This window comes from Pyrgilauda ruficollis, unplaced genomic scaffold, assembly GCF_017590135.1.
Source record: "Pyrgilauda ruficollis isolate IOZ18807 unplaced genomic scaffold, ASM1759013v1 scaffold34, whole genome shotgun sequence".
Classification (NCBI taxonomy): domain Eukaryota; kingdom Metazoa; phylum Chordata; class Aves; order Passeriformes; family Passeridae; genus Pyrgilauda; species Pyrgilauda ruficollis.
The window spans coordinates 4838817-4856066 of NW_024524822.1; the positions used below are offsets into that span (position 1 = coordinate 4838817).

At 50.9% G+C, this 17250-nt stretch overlaps 1 protein-coding gene across 1 annotated transcript in view; it reads right to left on the bottom strand.

The window, feature by feature from the left end:
* The window catches only part of MEGF9 (multiple EGF like domains 9), a 48497-nt gene extending 31253 nt beyond the window's left edge, over positions 1-17244 (bottom strand). The window contains exon 1 of the mRNA XM_041474971.1: positions 16926-17244. Within this exon, the coding sequence (XP_041330905.1) occupies positions 16926-17097 (172 nt within the window). The 5' untranslated portion in view covers positions 17098-17244. The remainder of the gene's footprint in view (positions 1-16925) is intronic.
* Between the last annotated feature and the right edge of the window lie 6 nt (positions 17245-17250).

Below are 17250 nucleotides of genomic sequence, written 5' to 3' on the forward strand. Positions count from 1 at the left end.
GAGAGGAGTTCTGCCAAGTCCCAGGGCTCATTCCCACCCAGACAGCACTCAGCACAAAATAAGAGTCAACTCTTGCATCACGAAGGTGCACTGGAGTGCTCAGACCTGTAATTTACTCTCACTTGAGGCTACAATGCAAAGCCAGAGTGGTAGGAAGAGTATCTCTGCCTATCCCCCAAAAAATTTATATACGTATAGGAGTGTCTTCTGTTATTTTGCATTCACTTTATTACTGAGTGCACCACATTCTGGGCACTCACAGCCTCCATCAAGCTCCAGGCTCTGCAGAGTCAGGTGCTGATGGTGAAGAGAACTTCATTCACATTAATGCTGTTAAGAATGTTAGAGTCACTTGTGTTGTTCCATAAAAGGCTTTTACAGGTCAACAGGGGGGAAAAGACAACAATTTCTCAATTCATATACATCACTTGTAATGTCATTAGAAGATTAAACCCATCTGTTGAGGAATATAGTATCAGATTAAATCTCTCACTTATCACTTGGAAATCAGCACAAAGCCAAGGTCCCAACTTTGGGGTCACCAGCAGCTGCACAAGCACTTTTTATCAGCCTGAAGCAGACAGGTTTGGGGCTTCAGCCAAACTCCAGCTCAGCCTCAACTGTGTCAGCCCCCTGCCTTTCCAAAGGGATGGAGATCACTCCTGCCTCCCCAGCCATGAGCAAACCAGCACCCTGAGACCCTTCCCAAAGGCAGAGGCTGCTCACTCCCTGGGACTGCTTATTTTTATTCCTTCCCTGCACCTGCATTGCAACCTGCAGGCGTGTGGTTTCTGAGGAGTTCCTGAAAGCTCCTCCACACAGAGCAATTTTGTTGCTTTTTCCTCCTTTTTGATGCTAAAGAAGTCAGCAACCTGTGCAGAGAGCTTTGAACACGCTCGTTCCCCAGTAAACCTGCATCAAAAGTCAGACTCACAGGTGTAAAGCTGTCTTGGGAGACTAAAGGATAAAGGCCTGTAAACATCAGGGGGAAAAAAAAAAGAAAAATATGGATTCTGATTAACTCAGTAATCCTCCTGCACTGGAAGATCCCCAGCTCACAGCTCTGCTGGAGCACAACACCTGAGGAGCTCCCATGGATGGGACAAGGAGATGTCAGGAGAAGCAGGAGGGGTCCTGGAGTCATTAAGATCCAGGTAATAGGGCAGAAAAGCTGTGCAGGGGGGATTACACAGCTGCAGCTGAGGAATTATTCATTCCTATACAACAATAAGTTTCCACAGGCAGACAAACCCTCCGGGGTCTCTTACGAAGCAGGCTGTGCACAAAGAGGAATGTGGCCCTAAAATGTTTATGATACAAGAAACTACAGTAACTTCAAACAGACCAAATACATACTTGAGGATTAAAACCTCCACAGTTAAAAAAAAAAAAAAAAAAAGAATCCAAGCCTTTTAATTAATTTAAAAATAGTTTTGTTGGCGTTCTACTTGAGTTGATTAAATTTTCACCACTAATATTTCCACAAACGTCTACAACCATATAAATATTCCATGTTTCTGTTTGAAAATCTCTGTATTTTTTACCACCCAGTGTGTGACACAGCCAGCCTAACTCCGGGTTTAGAGATAAACAGGGTGAAAACTAACTTTGGCAAACACCTCCCCACCAGCACACAGAACCCTGGCAGCTCACACCCTCCTGACAGATACACTTGCGTGGCACCTCTCAGGAAACTGAATTGTTTTGTCAGCAAAATGCTTTCACTGGAAGATCAAGACACCTCACGTGGGATGGGGCTGGGAATTTATGAGCAGATTCCAATTTTAGTCTCTATCGACCATGGCCCAGCAGAGAAAGGGATTATGAAGAGCTGCATGAATAATATGAACTATAATCATCTGCTGAAGGCTCTGCGTGCTCCGATTCCTGCAAAAAGTAATTAAACTCACAAACTTTGCTCGGTGCTTTGGGGAGTTGCAACTAATGAATGAACACGTTAATTTATGGGAGATTTAAGGCTCTTCAGAGAAAACCCAGAGTAGGAACCATCCTTCCAACTGTTTGTGTTTGGGCTGTAAAGTTGTGCTGCGTGAATAACCAGCAAGAAAACAGAGATGAGCTGGGGGATGAGCTCGGGTAACACCCCTGGATCACATCCTACCCTGCCCAGCAGGGCCCCAGAGACTCCTCTGGGCAAGACCAGGGACAACAGGGTCAAACCTTTTGTTTGAGCAACTGCTGGGTTTGCTGCTCACGCTCATTGCTGGGAAACAAAACTTTCTGTTCCTGCTGCTGCTGGCAGATCCCAGGCAAGAGCAGGTGCAGCAGCCCAGCCCAGATTCCTGGCCATTCCACACTTCCAGGGATGCAGCAGAGCAGGGACTTTGTCCATCCTGCAAGGAATGGATCTGCCCAGAGACAGGAGCTGCACATTTGTCTACAATTAAGCTACTCCAAACCAAAATCCATTGCTGCAAGGCATGCAGCCTTCCAGAGCCTTCTCCCCTCCAGACCTTGCCTGCAGATACAACAGATCCTCCTCTCCCAAGTCCCTGCAATCAACTCCTAATGCTCCCAGTGTCAGCTTCAGCTTTGGCAGGGATGGATGTGACCTCCAACCCTCTCCTTCCAGAGCCAGCCTGGGGCTGAGCTCCCATGGAATACCCAACCCGAGAGCTCCACGGGTGCTGCTGAGCAGGGTTTGTCATCTCAGCCATGGCTCACACTGCCTGGGAGAAGAGAAGGGAATGGCCAAGTCCAGGCTGCTGGAAAGCCATTGTATGCTGAGTACACAGAGGAGGTGGTAACACATCTGCTTCAGTGCCATCAGCTGCCGAGGGGATGGGAGTGGTGAGGACAGTGACAGCCTCCCTCCCCCATGCAGGTACATCATGTACAAGCTGCAGGGCTGGGGTCTCTTGGGAGGTTTCCCAGGGAGGTGTCACACACACACACGGCTGATCTCACTGTAAAATGCAGTAATTTGTTTGTTGTGAAGTCATAATTCAATTTCTTTACACCAGGTGTAGCCACAGTGTAAGCAGGTCCTCACTGGTGTATGGAGGGAGCTGCACCTTTGCCTCACTGACCTTGGGCAGAGCTACCAAAGCTCAGCCCAACCTGGGATTAACGTGGTAAGAAGTTATCCTTCCTTTCTCCCTCAACACCGGGACAGAACAAAACAAAAAAAAGACAGAACAAAAGCAAGGAGATGCCAACAGCAACAGCACAACCCATAATTCAATATAAAAATGCTTGGAAGTGTATCCTCCCCCAGCAGAGGCAGAGGACTGCTCTGCATCTCCTGGAAGCAGCAGCTGCTCCTGGATGGCTGCCACAGCCTCTGGGGATGGTCTTCACCTTGAGGGGCAGCACAAGCATCAGGCCCAGGTTTCTCTCCAAGCATGCAGGACTGATTTTTTGAACTGCTCTAATCATTCCCCAGGCCAAGAGATGCACTGAAAGGGAGACTCTGGACACCCACAAGAGGTAGAAGATGGACCAAGGAGGGGATCACACTGCTGTGAGATGAAATGCTCTCCACACAGGGAAGGGGCCCATGGTTCATGGCTTGGCACACAGACAGCAAGAGGCATTTTTACAACTTTTTTTATCTTTTTTTTAATGAGAAAGAGAAGGAAGACTTGCTTTGGAGGGTTTCAGGCTATTTTATGTCTAAGCCTGTGGTGAAAATCTGGAATGAAAACTTTCATCAGTAACTCCAGCAGGTGCCCAGGGCAGTTCCTTTCAAGATTCAGCTCCTCCAGTTGAGCAGCAAAGGGACAGACCCTTAACAAAGGAGCCTTTTATCCACAGTGTTAATAAACACTAACTGAAAGTGTTAATAAAAAGAAGCTTTCCAGAGCCTGAGCTACGACCCCAGTTCGTCTCAGCTCTTTGCATTTTCAAGCTTGGAGATGAAGCAAAGCCCCAACGAATCCCAGGATTCATTCCCAATACACATTCCTAATTCTCCTCTACTCTAAACAAACATATTTAAACGCAGACTTTTATTCATCACAAACAGCAAAGTATCTTTGTTCCTCTCTCCCTCACTTTAAAGGCCATGCAGAGGAAGGGAGACAAGAGAAGAAAACTCTTTGACAGCCTGCAGCCAGCGAGTCCCGCTCCCCTCATTGCTCCAGAGCCTGGTTCCAAGTTTAATAAAGGTGTTTTGTCTCCTTGCTTAATAAGTGGAATTACCATAGCAGAAAGCCCAGCGGGGGAAAGGGATAGCACAGAGCATGAGTAATCACAACTGGTTTCGGGCAGGTTTTGCCATTTGGGTCCTGTTTCAAGGTTATGATGACATAGTGCTATGGGCTGGTTTGGAGTTACCATAACTCCTGCCAGACAAGGAGTTGTAAGTTACAACGTGCTGCAAGCAGGGAGAGCTGCTGGGACAGAGCAAGGAAAATGTCATCTGAGCTGGGAAGAGAAGTTTCCTGCTCCTTACATTTTATTCCCTTATTTTATAATGCAGCCTTGCACTTGCCCTGCTATACTTCGCACAGGACACAGCGATGCCTTTACCTCCAGCTCACAGCGAGTGACTTAAATTCCCACATTCAGAACTTGTTTCACACCTTTGTTCTCACCCAACACCTGCCAAACTGGGTCCTAGATACTGCAGCCAGACAAAATTTGCTGGCAAATCCATAGAAGAGAAGCCAAGCTTTCAAAGAGGGAACTGATATGGGTCAGGACACGTCATGGAAAAAGACACCTGGATGGAGAAAGTCATCACTTATCTCTGGAAACAGGGACTGCAGCAGATCCAGTATCATCTGCTGAGGACCTGCTGAGGGGAGCAGCCAGCATGGTGCAGCTCAGCTGCACTCCAAAACTTCCTCCAGCAACTGCAGCCATGGCGTGAATTTAAAGAGCATAAATCCCCCCCTGCACAGAGAGCAGGGGCAGAGCCCATCTGCTTTGAGGGCAGCTGCCAGCCCCTGCCTCCCCCTCACCTCTGCCTGGAGCCCTAAGCCCTGCAGCACATGGATGACTCCAGTCAGGGCAGAAATCAGCTTTTCATTCCCCTCTCCTTAGTCACTGCGGATGGACACTGCAGCTCCATCCTGTCCCAGCTCCTGCCTCGGCCACGAGGTATTTGCTACCTGTATTTATTTCCAGCAATAGCTCTCCTACCAAAGGGAAATGTTTCCATTAAACAGCACAAGTCCAGCAACCACAAACAGTAACTTAAAGCTTAAGCCAATTGTCTGAAACCTCCACAATAAATACCAGGTCACTCAGGGAAGTACAACAGACAACAGCCCTATCCCACAGAACACCCAAATCCTCTGTAAATAGTCAAAACCCTTAAAAGTGTGACGGGAAGGATGGAGGCAGCCAGGCACAAGGGTTTCAGGCTCCCTGTGCAGCACTCCCCATCTCACCCACAGCTCAGGCACTGAGCTGAGACCAAGTCTGAGCCGAGATGCTGAAAGCAAAGTGATGATTTGCAGAGCCAGAGCTGAGCCCTCCAGCATCACCAAGGGGGAATTACCCTCGGCAACAGCAGCACACTCAGTCTGGGGCTGGCAAAACCAAGCCTGATCCCAAGCCAAAGAAATGCTCAAAACCACAGAGCTTCCTCTGCAGCCAATGGGTCAGCTAGGAGAGGTTTGTTGACATTTCTATCTTGACCATTTCCTCATTTTTGAGGGCTTCATAATGACTGTTTTGGCATTGCAGGAGGAGGAGCAGTGTCTCCTCTTCCACCAGCTCTGTTGTCAGAAAGAAACAAGGTGAAAGGAGGATCTGAGTCCCACCTGCAAAGAGGCATCCAAAATCCTACCAAATCAGTGAGCTGCCACAGCCCTGAGACTCTACTTTGACAGGGCCAATACTGCACCCACTGAAAATATAAATGTATCACCTGGAATTACAGATGTACAGGTGAGAGAGATGCCAGTTCTGAGGCAAAGTTCATGTACAAAGCTCATGTACATCCTGACAGTGGACACAGGGGATCCTCTCACAGGCACCACAAAACCATGGGTGGTGAAGCAGAGAGGAGAGCATAAATTCTCCAGTCTCTCAACTTGAACTCACCACCCACACACCTCCTGGAAAGCTTTTAGGGGGTCTGCAAACCAAAAATCAGGGAGAGCCACTGCTCCAGCGATCCCCTGACAGCAAACTGAGGTGCTGGAGGGAAGGCTCTCTCCTGTCATTCCATCCATCCCAAACAGAGCTCGCTGCCTTCCACAGGGAAGTCAGTACCACCCCTGCAACTGACTGTCCCTTCAGAGACTGGTCGATTTGTTGTTTATCTTCCATTTTAAATGGATTAGACATGTACAAAAGCCTCCCTTAAAAAGGAACAACCAAGATGAGAAAAGGACGGGAAGATCCAACTGCCAGGTGTCAGCACTAATCCACATCAAAGGGCACGCTGTCAACAACTCACTGTAAACTTCCAGGAGGAAGAAAACACTCAGAATAAAACAGTTAAGACCAGATAAATGTTTGCCATTCATTATCTGGAGTCAAACTTGGATTTATCAACAAGACAAAGCAAGCACATTAATAAGAGAACATCTTCTCCAGGGAGCTCCATGCCAGGCGTGCAGCCTGCCCTTGAAGGCAGCAAGGCTGGAGGCAGGTGAAGGCTCTGTTTGCCTTTCTCCAACAACAGGTATTTAGTTTTCTACGTCACTTTGCTTTATCATAGCCTGAAACCTGGCCAAGCACCCAGCTCCACCTCCCCATCTGCTCCCTGTGCCAGCTGGCCCTGTGGCCCAGGGGACGCTGAGCCAGTCACGCAGCCCAACAACTCCCCAAACCCAAACTGGGGCACCCCAGCCCTGCCTGGGAACGGGGGGGCACTGCTGGAAAACCCCACAGGGCGTGACATGGATGTTCACAGGGAGGGAGTGCTGGGAGCACTCACGTCCAAGTGAAGCGGGGAGCTGGAAAACATGGCAAATTCCCCCCCCCAGATCCTTCCTCAAGTACTGGGACTGGGAAAAAAACCACTGGCCATGGCAAGGAAGGGCAGAGCACAAAGCTGGGGAGGCTCCAGCAGAGACATCACCTGTGCTGGCAGCAAGTGAGCAAACACCCGGCCCAGGCAGGAGCCAACAGGTCAGTGTGCTCCATTTCAACTCCAACCACCTTCCAGCTTGGACAAACCACTGGAGCACATCCTCCCTGGGCTCTCCTGGGGCTCCTACTGCACCCAGCCCAGCTCCCCACAGGCCAGGCTGCAGTTTGGGCAGGAGGGCTGCGTGGCAATCCCTCCTCCCACCCCACAGGCACTGCCAGCTGGGGCACTGTGCAAGCTCCCTGTCCCTTCCCCAGCCAGGAATGCTCCAAACCTCTGGCACTGTGAAGGTGTGGGTGCCTCTGCCCCATTATTCACCCCTCTGCCATCGAGATGTGGTTTGGGGAGACAGCTGGCTTTGTAGGGAAAAAAATCCCAAAATCCTGCCTGCTCCCTCAGAGCCCAGCATGGTGCATTCATCCTGGTTTTTCCCCCAAATAACTGCTCAAGAGAGAGTGTCTATTTTGGGGCAGAGAAAGAACACCCTAAAACCCAGTCTATAATGTTTGCTTCAGGATAAAAGGCAAGAGCTTTAGCTAGCAGAAATATATATATATATATATACATATACCTATACTTTTTTTTTTTTAAATAGAGGGAATTAAAATTGAATCATTGAAGTTTTCATAGCCCAAGGAGCTTTGAAAAATTTGGAGGGAAGGAACAGAACATCAAGTTTAAACCACTTTCAATGAAAGCCCATTAAAGGAAAAGGAAACTTTTGCAGAAAGATATGTATTTTGCTGATTTTGACAAAAAGGACTGTTCAGAGGAGAGGAAGGACAGCTTTCATTTGAAGGTTTTGAGCATTGCTTTTGCACCTTTACAGTACTGCTCATGAAAGCATCCTCACAAACCTGTTATTGCTGGAACACAGCGTGCCCAGGGAGAAGGTAGATCTGACTACGTGGAAGGTGAGGGCAGGGCTTTGGAGACAACCCTTGCCTGTGCCATGGAAATGAGCAGTTATTGCAAAAGGCAGGAGAAAAAAAATATATATTTTAAAAAATCATCAACTTCCTTCCCTTCCACTAGGCCCCTGGGAAGGGGAAATGCTGATCCTCCAGCTCACAGATGGTTCTCCTGGAACAAGCTCCTGGTTTCCACCCATCAGCCACATCTAGTGCTGGGGGTGGATTTTGGAGGAGGCATGAAGGACACCAGCCCCCCTCCTACACGTCAGCGCCAGCAGCACTGCACATGCCATGGAATGCAGTGGGTATTTCCTGGGATGCAACATCAGCTTTGCCCACAGATCCCTCCCCAGCCACGACCACATCTCACACTGCAGGAGAGGAAGCCGTGGGTTGAGCACACACATCCCTGGCAATTAAAGTCATCTTCTTAATATCAACCAGTCCCAGCCATCCTGTGACAGGGCACAGAAAATATTCATTACATCCCTGACATTTTAGACTGGTTTTCTTCTCATGCAGGTGTTGCTGGACCCAAGTTCCATTCGGTGGCAGTCACAGTCTCACTCAGCAATTGTATGAAAGGATTGAGCACCACCTAAAAGGTTGTTTTTCCACCTTGTATCTTCTCAAAATTTCCCACAACTGCGCACACAGGGATGAATTTAGAGTAATGTCACCAACAAAGTGCTCAAATTAATAGCAATGAAGTGTAAGTGCTCCATGTGGCAGGCAGAGCCCTGCTGGGGAAAACGACCTGTGAAAGCTGAAAAAGCAGCCCACGATGAGACCACTGGGAGAAAAAAAAAAAAGGCAACAAAACAAACAGTCCATTTCAATCTCCTTTTCATAAAGAGCCAAAATGAACCCAGGAACACATCAGAGAATAATCATTTAGCACAGATCAAACAGGAGAACTAGCATATTAAAAATACACGCAGCATTAATCATCTACACAGAGTTATGTGCCATCATTTCCATAAATAATACAGGATCAAAGCAGCCCAAGCAGCACTATCAGTTAATATAGTCAGCCAGTCAGTCAAAATAGAGTAAAGCTGCCTGAAAACTGTGGCTGTATAATTTGCCAGGAATAAAGCAGATTCATCTGAGAAGTGGCATGACCAGTTAAACGGGTAAAGGTTACCAGCAGCCTCGTCATTAGAGGGAGGTGATGCCACAAAGGAGAAAAAAAATAAATAATGAAAGGTTAATTCAGCCTCCACAAATTATTTTAAAAATACCCAAACAACCTGGGGAATATCAATGTATCTTTTCTAGTAGTAACCCCGAGAAGGACCAAGGTGTGGGGGACAGGTAGGAGGACTGACCCTGTGGGGAGCATCCCCAGTGGCTGGAGCAGGGGTGAGCCATGGGGTGCAGCCCACCAGAGCCCCTTCTCCAGGCTTGGGGCAGTGCCAAGGGGCTCCCCTTTGCCCAGGAAAAAACTCCCTGCTGCAAAAACCATCCTGCCTGCTCAGGGTGAAGGCTCAGCACCAACAGCCTTTAAACACCCACCCATCCATGCATAGAAAATGCCTGTGTCATTAGGCCTTTTGCTGAAAGGCTGCAGAGCCATTTAGCTGCCCGATTTTTAAAACAGGCATGTGGAGCAGAGCTATAAATAGCAGGGATGCTTGCCTTGTCATGTTTCTGGGGGCTTACTTATAAGAACAGGGGGCAACTGAATTAAAAATGGTTTAAAAAGAAGTGTCTTGGCTTCTCTGCTTTAAAGCCAAGTTGCCAGAATTAAAAAAAACTTCAAGGTTTTTTGTTTTTTTCTTTTTCCAGGCAAAAAGCAAACGCTCATGCTCAGAGTCTGAATCGGTTACATTTACAAGGCAAATTTTAATTCATACAGCAGGTGTTCAGGAATACATTTTTTAAAAAAGGAAAAATCCTGCTTTAAGCAGCACAAGACCAAACTGAGGCTTTGCATTAGTTCATGCAGCTCCAGGGAAGCTCCTCATTCACTGAAACAGGACCCGCGTGTGTGAATGAGGAGCAGAGACCTCCAAAATCACTTCCAGAGTCGGGGCAGGGGGGAAAGCCCTGAAGGGCTGGAGCAGAGCTCTGCCAATTCCAGGGGCTGGCAGCCTGCATGGCACCCCGACCCCGCTGCACCTTGGGGACAGAGGGCGAGGGGAATTGTGCATGGGAAGATCCAGATGAGCAGCAGGCAGAGGAGGAATTCAGCCTCCAACAAAAGAGCCGCTCTGGGCAGCTCAATCGCTGCGCAGGCAATTACAGCCCCGGCAGTGTTTGGAGGGTCTATTCTTCACAGGCAGCTAGGCGAAATCCCGGGAAACCAGGCGGATCCAGCAGCCCCCTCCCTGCTCCCTGCCTTTATGAAATCGCCGGAGAAAACAAGAGGAGACAGCCAAGCTGCTGCCAGGACAGCAGGCAGCTGGGATGCAGAAGCTGGACCATGTTCCCTGCATCCCTCCACGCAGGGATGGGAGCCGTGGGGGAGTCAGTGACCCCGGCAGGACAGGGGACAGCCTGCCCGGCTCCTCCAGGAGTGGCAGCTGCAGCGAGCCAGCACCAGCACCATCGGGAAGTTTCCTATTGAACAGGGGGGAAAATGCTCTGCCAGACAAATGAGGTTCAATTATTCCAAGTCTAGAATGTCTTGTTGGAAATGCTTCCAGACTGACAAGCTTTAATCCAATAAAAGACCCTTCCAGACAAGCCCTGCTGTGATTTTGGGAGCATTTCCCCCTGGCAGGGACCCAGCAGCCCCCAACCCCTCACTGGGGATGGATTTAGCCCCAGGCACAACAATTTTACAGGGCAGCCTCAAGGCACAGGACACTCACTGAGCTCACTGGAAGCTTGAGCAGAAGCAAAGCAAGAACAACCATTCCATTTCAGTCTGATACAACCCAAAAGTCAAAATAAATTTTTAAAAAAGCAAACAATTTCCTGTGAACCAGAAATCTGGGTTTTAGCCAGTTTAATGAGACTCAATTGCAAGTGGTTCTGTTCTCCTGAGGTGCTGGAGACACACGACTCCCCACGGCAGGGCAGATGGCTGGATTGCAATCTAGCCTTTAGCTCATAAAATATATTAATATCCCCAACCAATTATAAAGTGCCAGACTCTGCCCCTCCGGGCCCACTCCCACCCAGCAATGCCTCGCTGCACAAGGCAGCCCTGTTGAGCTCAGACATGCAGCACCTGCCAGGGCAACACAGCCTGTGGCTTTCCAGGACTTTTAAAGCAAGTCCGAGCCCTTGCTCCATCCTCATCCAAGAGCTCAGTGAAGTCCCAGGTGCAGTCAAGGTGCTGTACAAAAATCCAGCTCCTCATCATTTCTTTGTTTGATTTTTTTAAGTGCTTGTCAGCGGTAAAGCAGAAGGAGCCTTCCCTTCCAGCCAGACGGCTGTAAAAGGATCCCAGCCTTCAGCACCCAGCCTTGGCACAGGTTTATTCCCAAAGCTGACAGATGCATCACACCACCACGAAGAGCTCTGCTGCTTCTTGGAAGCACCAGCCAGCACCTCAGATCAGCAGCACTCTGACAGTCAGCTGGCATTAGCTCCACAAATGTCACCAGCTCACAGAGCCTCAGCCCTGGGTATTCATAGGGCTCTCGTCAAAACCCTCTGGAGTCTTTCCCCCGACTTCAGCAGAGCTTTGCATCCAGGACCTCAGCTCCTCAGGAACAGCTTGTTCTGTGCTCCTGTGCCCACAGCTGTGGGGCATGGGATGTGCTGGATGTCCCTGTCCTCACACTGCTCACCATCACTGCCACAGGCTCCATGCCCATCAGTGCCAGCCAGGTGGGCAGACCCCAGGATCCCAGCCACCTGCAGGGCCACACTGGAGTGGCACAAGGACCACAGTCCCCTCGGGGATGGGGTCACACCTCGGTGCAGCCCACGACACCATCACTCCTTGACCACAGCAGTCCTGTCCCTGTGGCACAGGCAGGCAGGGGCAGGGTGCCTCAGGGGTAACAGGCATCACCACCAGGAAGGTGCTCCAAGGGCAGAACCAGCCACTGTCCAGGAAGCCCATCCCACACTTACCCACACATTTCCCAGCTGTCTGGACAGGCACAACCTTTGTACCCTGTGCAAACCCCAGTCTGTGTCACAAGAGTTTTTTTGTGACACTCCAGCTGTGTCCCACCTGTCCCAGCCACCCTCGCGGGGCCTGGAGCAAAGGGACTGGGACATCTGCCACCACACAACCTCAGACCATTTGTTTTAGTGCTCCAGCACCTTTGCTTCCCCACAGGCTGACGTTTGGGTACGACCAACAGCAGCCAGGTAAATACATCACTTCACAGAGGTACTGCCATTTTCCAAGTGGCACCTCAGTGATATGTCTGAATCTTAGCTACCGTTTAAAATAAAAACAAAAAGCAAAATCGCAGCAGAGAGAAGCTAACAAACAAGACCCTCAATTCTCTACAGATCCTCCAAGAAATATCCTGATTTTTATGAGCATTGCTAAGTCCCAGAATCTCAGTCTTGAGTCAGGACAGTTGGATGCATCTGATTCAAGAATGATTCAGATGGGAACGTGGAGGCAGGCAGGAAGGCAAGGGAGTGACATTTTCTGCTCTGGGCAACATGTCTTTATTTAAAGCTCAAAGATACAAACTTATTATTTGACTGAAAAAAAGGCACTTTCTGTCCTGGCTGCTCCCGTGCTGATCCTGAGGAACAAGACCATCCTCCTTATCCTCAGCTTTCACATCCATGCCTTCATTTCCATTTCTTTAAATAAATTTAAATCCTGCTAGCACCTTGAACACAAGTTATCTCTGTAACCACATGGAACACAATCCTGAGCCCTCAAACAAGGAAGGCTTAAGCTGTCTTCCCAAGTAATGAGCAGGAGGAAAGCTCCAGCTCACCCTCCCTGGCTGCTCCTGCTTGTTGCCCACAGGGTCAGAGGCAGAGCAGGGGCGTTCAGGCAGATGGACCCATACACAGGTGGGAAGACTTCTTCCAAAGGATCTAATGGCTGCATGAGAGGAGAGGAGGAGTCACCCAGAGCTGCAAAAGGGATGATGGCACAAGATCCTGAAACTACCTTCAACAGCTCGGCTGTTTCTGTCCTAGCAGGATTTGAGAGCTGCCAACCCCTCGAGGGGCACAGCCCCAGTGTGGCAGGGTCCGGCTGATGGCTCCATGGCCTGGACCAGTCTCTCCTCTACAACAATACTGTAAGTGCTGTGGGGACCCCCCAAACCTACCCTCACCACTCCTCCTGCCAGAATGGGATGCACAGACCTTTCTCCACACGCCCTGCACAAAAGCAAAACCCTCCACCTCTCCAGCTGGATGAAGCCAGCACTCACCAGTCCCCTCCTCAACCTGTCACCTCCCCTGTGCCCAGCCAATTACCCAGGTCATCCCAACGCCCCCAGGGATTTGCCAGGCTCCTCTTCACAAGCTAAACCCATCAGCTAATCCCACACAAAGCCGCAGCCACCCCGCATTGAGGGGCTCTGGCTGCACCTCCTCCATCGAGCAGCAGCACCCCAGCCCGAGGTGGCCCCACGCTGTTGGCTGGGGACCCATCAGTCACTGACTCAGCTTTCACACATTTCTGTGTGACACCTTCCCGTGGTTACTGCTCCAAGCCACCTGCATTTCCGGCCCTGTGGCTGCAGCAGAAATCGCTCATTGTCCCCTCCTACGTGGTGCAGAGGTGAGGAGTCAGACCCAAAGTCACCTCTGGGAGCTGGTGACCCAGGAAAGCAGGTGAGGCATGACAAAACACCATGGAGGAGAGAAGCAAAGACACCATACCCGGGTTTGGGCGCAGCTCTCCTGCTGACCCAGCACAGCAAGGCTGTGAGAGGATATTTGGGTTTTTCAGCCCACCCACCTGCTCTGCACGGGGCTGGAGGAGAGTCAGAACAAAATGTCCTTCAAAGAGACCCACGTTACTCAACGCTGCCCTAAGAACCATGTGGAATTGAGGATTTTTGTTCTGTAGGCAGGGAAAGTCCAACCAGGACCATGCTGGCCACAGCAGCTGCATCTCTGCTCCAACACAAGCATCCACCCGAGCAGCAGCCATTCCTAAGCCAGATTCCCCAGCAAAGCTCCAGCTCCTGCTTAAAATGAGACTGTTGGGGATAAAAGGAAGAGGCAGAGTCTCTACGGTGGGTGCTGAAGGCTTTGGTGATAAGGCGGGGGACATGTTAAGCTTGTCTCCACAAACATTAGGATTAGCAATTTACTTCCCTTAGAAGCAAAATCCAGGATTTTAACATGATCACAGGCTTGGAAAGAAAAATAAACATCATGAAACTGGGAAAAGGAGGAGGACAAGAACAGAGCAAGCAGGCAGCTCGAGGAAAACTGAAGTGCTTCCTAAATCAGAATGAGAAATGCACCAAAGTCAGAATTGAAATCTTGGTAGCTCTGAACACCACTGGCCCTGAGGCCTCTCACACCAACCTCTTATCAGTGATAATGCTATGAACATTAAGGGAAGCCTTCCTAATAATGTGCATGAGAAAAGGCCCATTTGATTAATGCAACAGAGCACATAATGCATTAATTACCTACTGAGTTGGAAAAGTGATGTTGAAAACATGCTTGAGTTAAAGCAAACGGAGGGTTTCAGCTAAGCCCATTATGTCCACTGGCTTTGCTGTGGCTTTGGTGCTTAACAGCCTTTGAGAGCAAACCTCTGCACAACTCACAGCAGATGGGGCAGCACAGAAAACCCCACAAAACCCACAGAGAGCAGCTCCCACCCAGAGCACGGCTGTACCCTCCACCCCCAACACCAGCCCGGGCTCGCCCGTCACACAGGGGGTGCTGCCAAGCCCAGCATCTGCTCCTGATGCTGTCTGACCCACCCTCAGGTGCCCTAAAACCCACCCAGCCCTGGAGCACACCAGCAATCCCCCCTCAGCCGGGGCTAATCTCCACCTGTCACACTCAGGACTGACAACCTGGCCTCTTGGAGAAGACATGATCTGCCCATGTGTTCCTGCCCTGGCCATCACCACCACAGTGTAAAGGCACCAGAGAGCAATTTTGTGATTAAGTGGCTGTAGCCATTAATAATTAGCACGTTAAAACTTCAAAGGGTGCTGCTGGCCTCCAGAATGCAGACTCAGCACACCCAGGGGTGGCATGGGGAGTGCTCATCCTCGATGCTCCCTTCTCCCAAGTGAGAACTGAAGCACAGGGGTGAGGGCAGCCTGTAAGAGCATTGGGATTAGACAGAAAATTCCCCAGACTTCCATCCCTGACAGCTCCAATGGCAGAAGACATAGAGGATGCTATGTAAGCATCCTCCATCTGGGAGCATCCCAAAGCCACTGCTAAACCAGCCACCTCATGCACCTGTCACTCTGCCTGCAGGAGCAGGATGCTCTTGATGAAGCCATTGGAGCTCAGGCTGGGAGACCCAGAGCCAATGGATACCAATGGAAACAAACATAATACAGGAGTCAGAGAGGGAAATGTACTGGAGGAAGCTTGGGATGTGTATGTGGATCCCCTGGTTGGCACTCAGAGGGTCACACTGTGCTGCACTGAGCTGCTCAGTCCATTCTGTCTCATCAGGCACAAGAGAAGAAATTGCTTTTGCTTTAAGAACACTCAACTCATCCTACCTTTATCAGCAATTCCCAATCTTAAGACATTCTGTTTCTTCCAGGAAAAGCAAAGAGAGAAAACTCAACAGAAAAAAAGCAAATTAAAGTCTGGAAAACAAGCAACTCCAGATCTTCAGTAGATTTTATTTCTAACCAAATGAAAAAAGTTGATTAATCCCCTTGTTCAGACTGCTAACACTACCAGAACAGACTGCATCCCTTTCACATCAGAGGAAGCTCAACGCACTTAAGCTAAACATCTTCCAGGCAAAGACAAAAAATAAATATAAAACAGGAAAGAATCAGTGCTATAGTATTTGCATGTGTCTGAAGATATAGCTGTGGAGCTGCAGAGTGAAGCCTAGTTCTCTAGTTAATAAGTGGACAAAGCTCCATCCTTGGACTCCAGCACAGTTTTGCCTATTTAATCTATGGGTAAAGTGAAGTCTCAGCTTTGAAGAGCATCAGTGTTTCACCTCCCAGCAAGTGACCAGTGCTGTCAGTGTGTGTTACACCCAGATGGAGCTTCACCTGAGAGTACCTCCCACCCACCCTTCACCTCTCTGCTCCTTACACCCTACATTGATAATTCCACTTACTCCTGTTGCCATAGCACCTTCCTCAGCTCTGTATAAGCCCCGACCACCACAGGGGCAGGATGAGGCCTCGCACAGGCTGCACTGAGACATCATTCCCAGCACAGATGAAGCTGGGGCTCATTTCTGCCCTTGCACACCCATCAGATGCTATGTGAGCACCCCAGCACCCACTGAGCTGCAAATTCACCTCCTGACACCGGGGAGAACACAGCCTCTGGTGACACCAAGTCATCACTAACCCTGCTCTCTCTCTGCTGCCAGCACGTCGAGGTAGGACACCAGGGACACTTGATGGTTGTGGAGCAACTCGACCTACAAAGTCCCATCGGGGGATGCCGAGGCCAGCACCCACCCTGTTGGATGCTGCCTGGATGGAAGGTGATGGAAAGGACCTGTCTGCATCTCCTCCACCAGGATCACAGTGCATCAGGGACCACTGCCTGAAGGATGCTCCGGGTGGCCTGGACCAACACCTGCCCCGTGCTCCCCAAAAGCACCGCTAACAGCCCGGGTAACAGCCCCGGCACGGCACGGGCTAGGCACAGCTGCCCCCCCAGACCGCATCCCGGGCTCGGCAGCGCCGCACCGGGCCCCGCGGGGAGGCCGGGCCGGGCGATGCCCGGGGGTCCCGCAGCGCGGAGCTCCCTTCGCCCGCCCCGCACGGGGGTCGCCGCAGCCGGAGGGGCCCGGGCAGCCGCCGCCCCGTCCCCGGCCGCGCCTTTGTCCGCCCAGCGGAGGATGGGGCGCAGCCCCGTCCCGCTCCCCGCCGGTGGCCCCGCTGACACCGCCTCGCCGCGGACCCGCGCGGGCCGCTCACCTGCGGGGCCGCTGTCCACAGCCTCCTCGTCCTCCTCCTCCGGCTCCTCTTCCTCCTCCTCCGCCACCGCCTCCTCCTCCGGTGGCGGCGGCGGCGCCGGGCTGCCCCGCGCGGGCGCGGCGGTGCCGCGGGGCCGAGGCAGGGCGAGCGCGGTGCTCGGCCGGCGCCTCATGGTGCGGCGCGGGGCTCCGCCATGCACTCGCTCATTGACGCGGGCGCTCGCACTCGCACCGAGCGCGGCCGGGAGCGGCGCCGGGCGGCGGCGGCTCCTCCCGCCGCCTCAGCCAGCCATGCCGCGCCCGCGCCCTGCGCCCCTCCAGCGGCT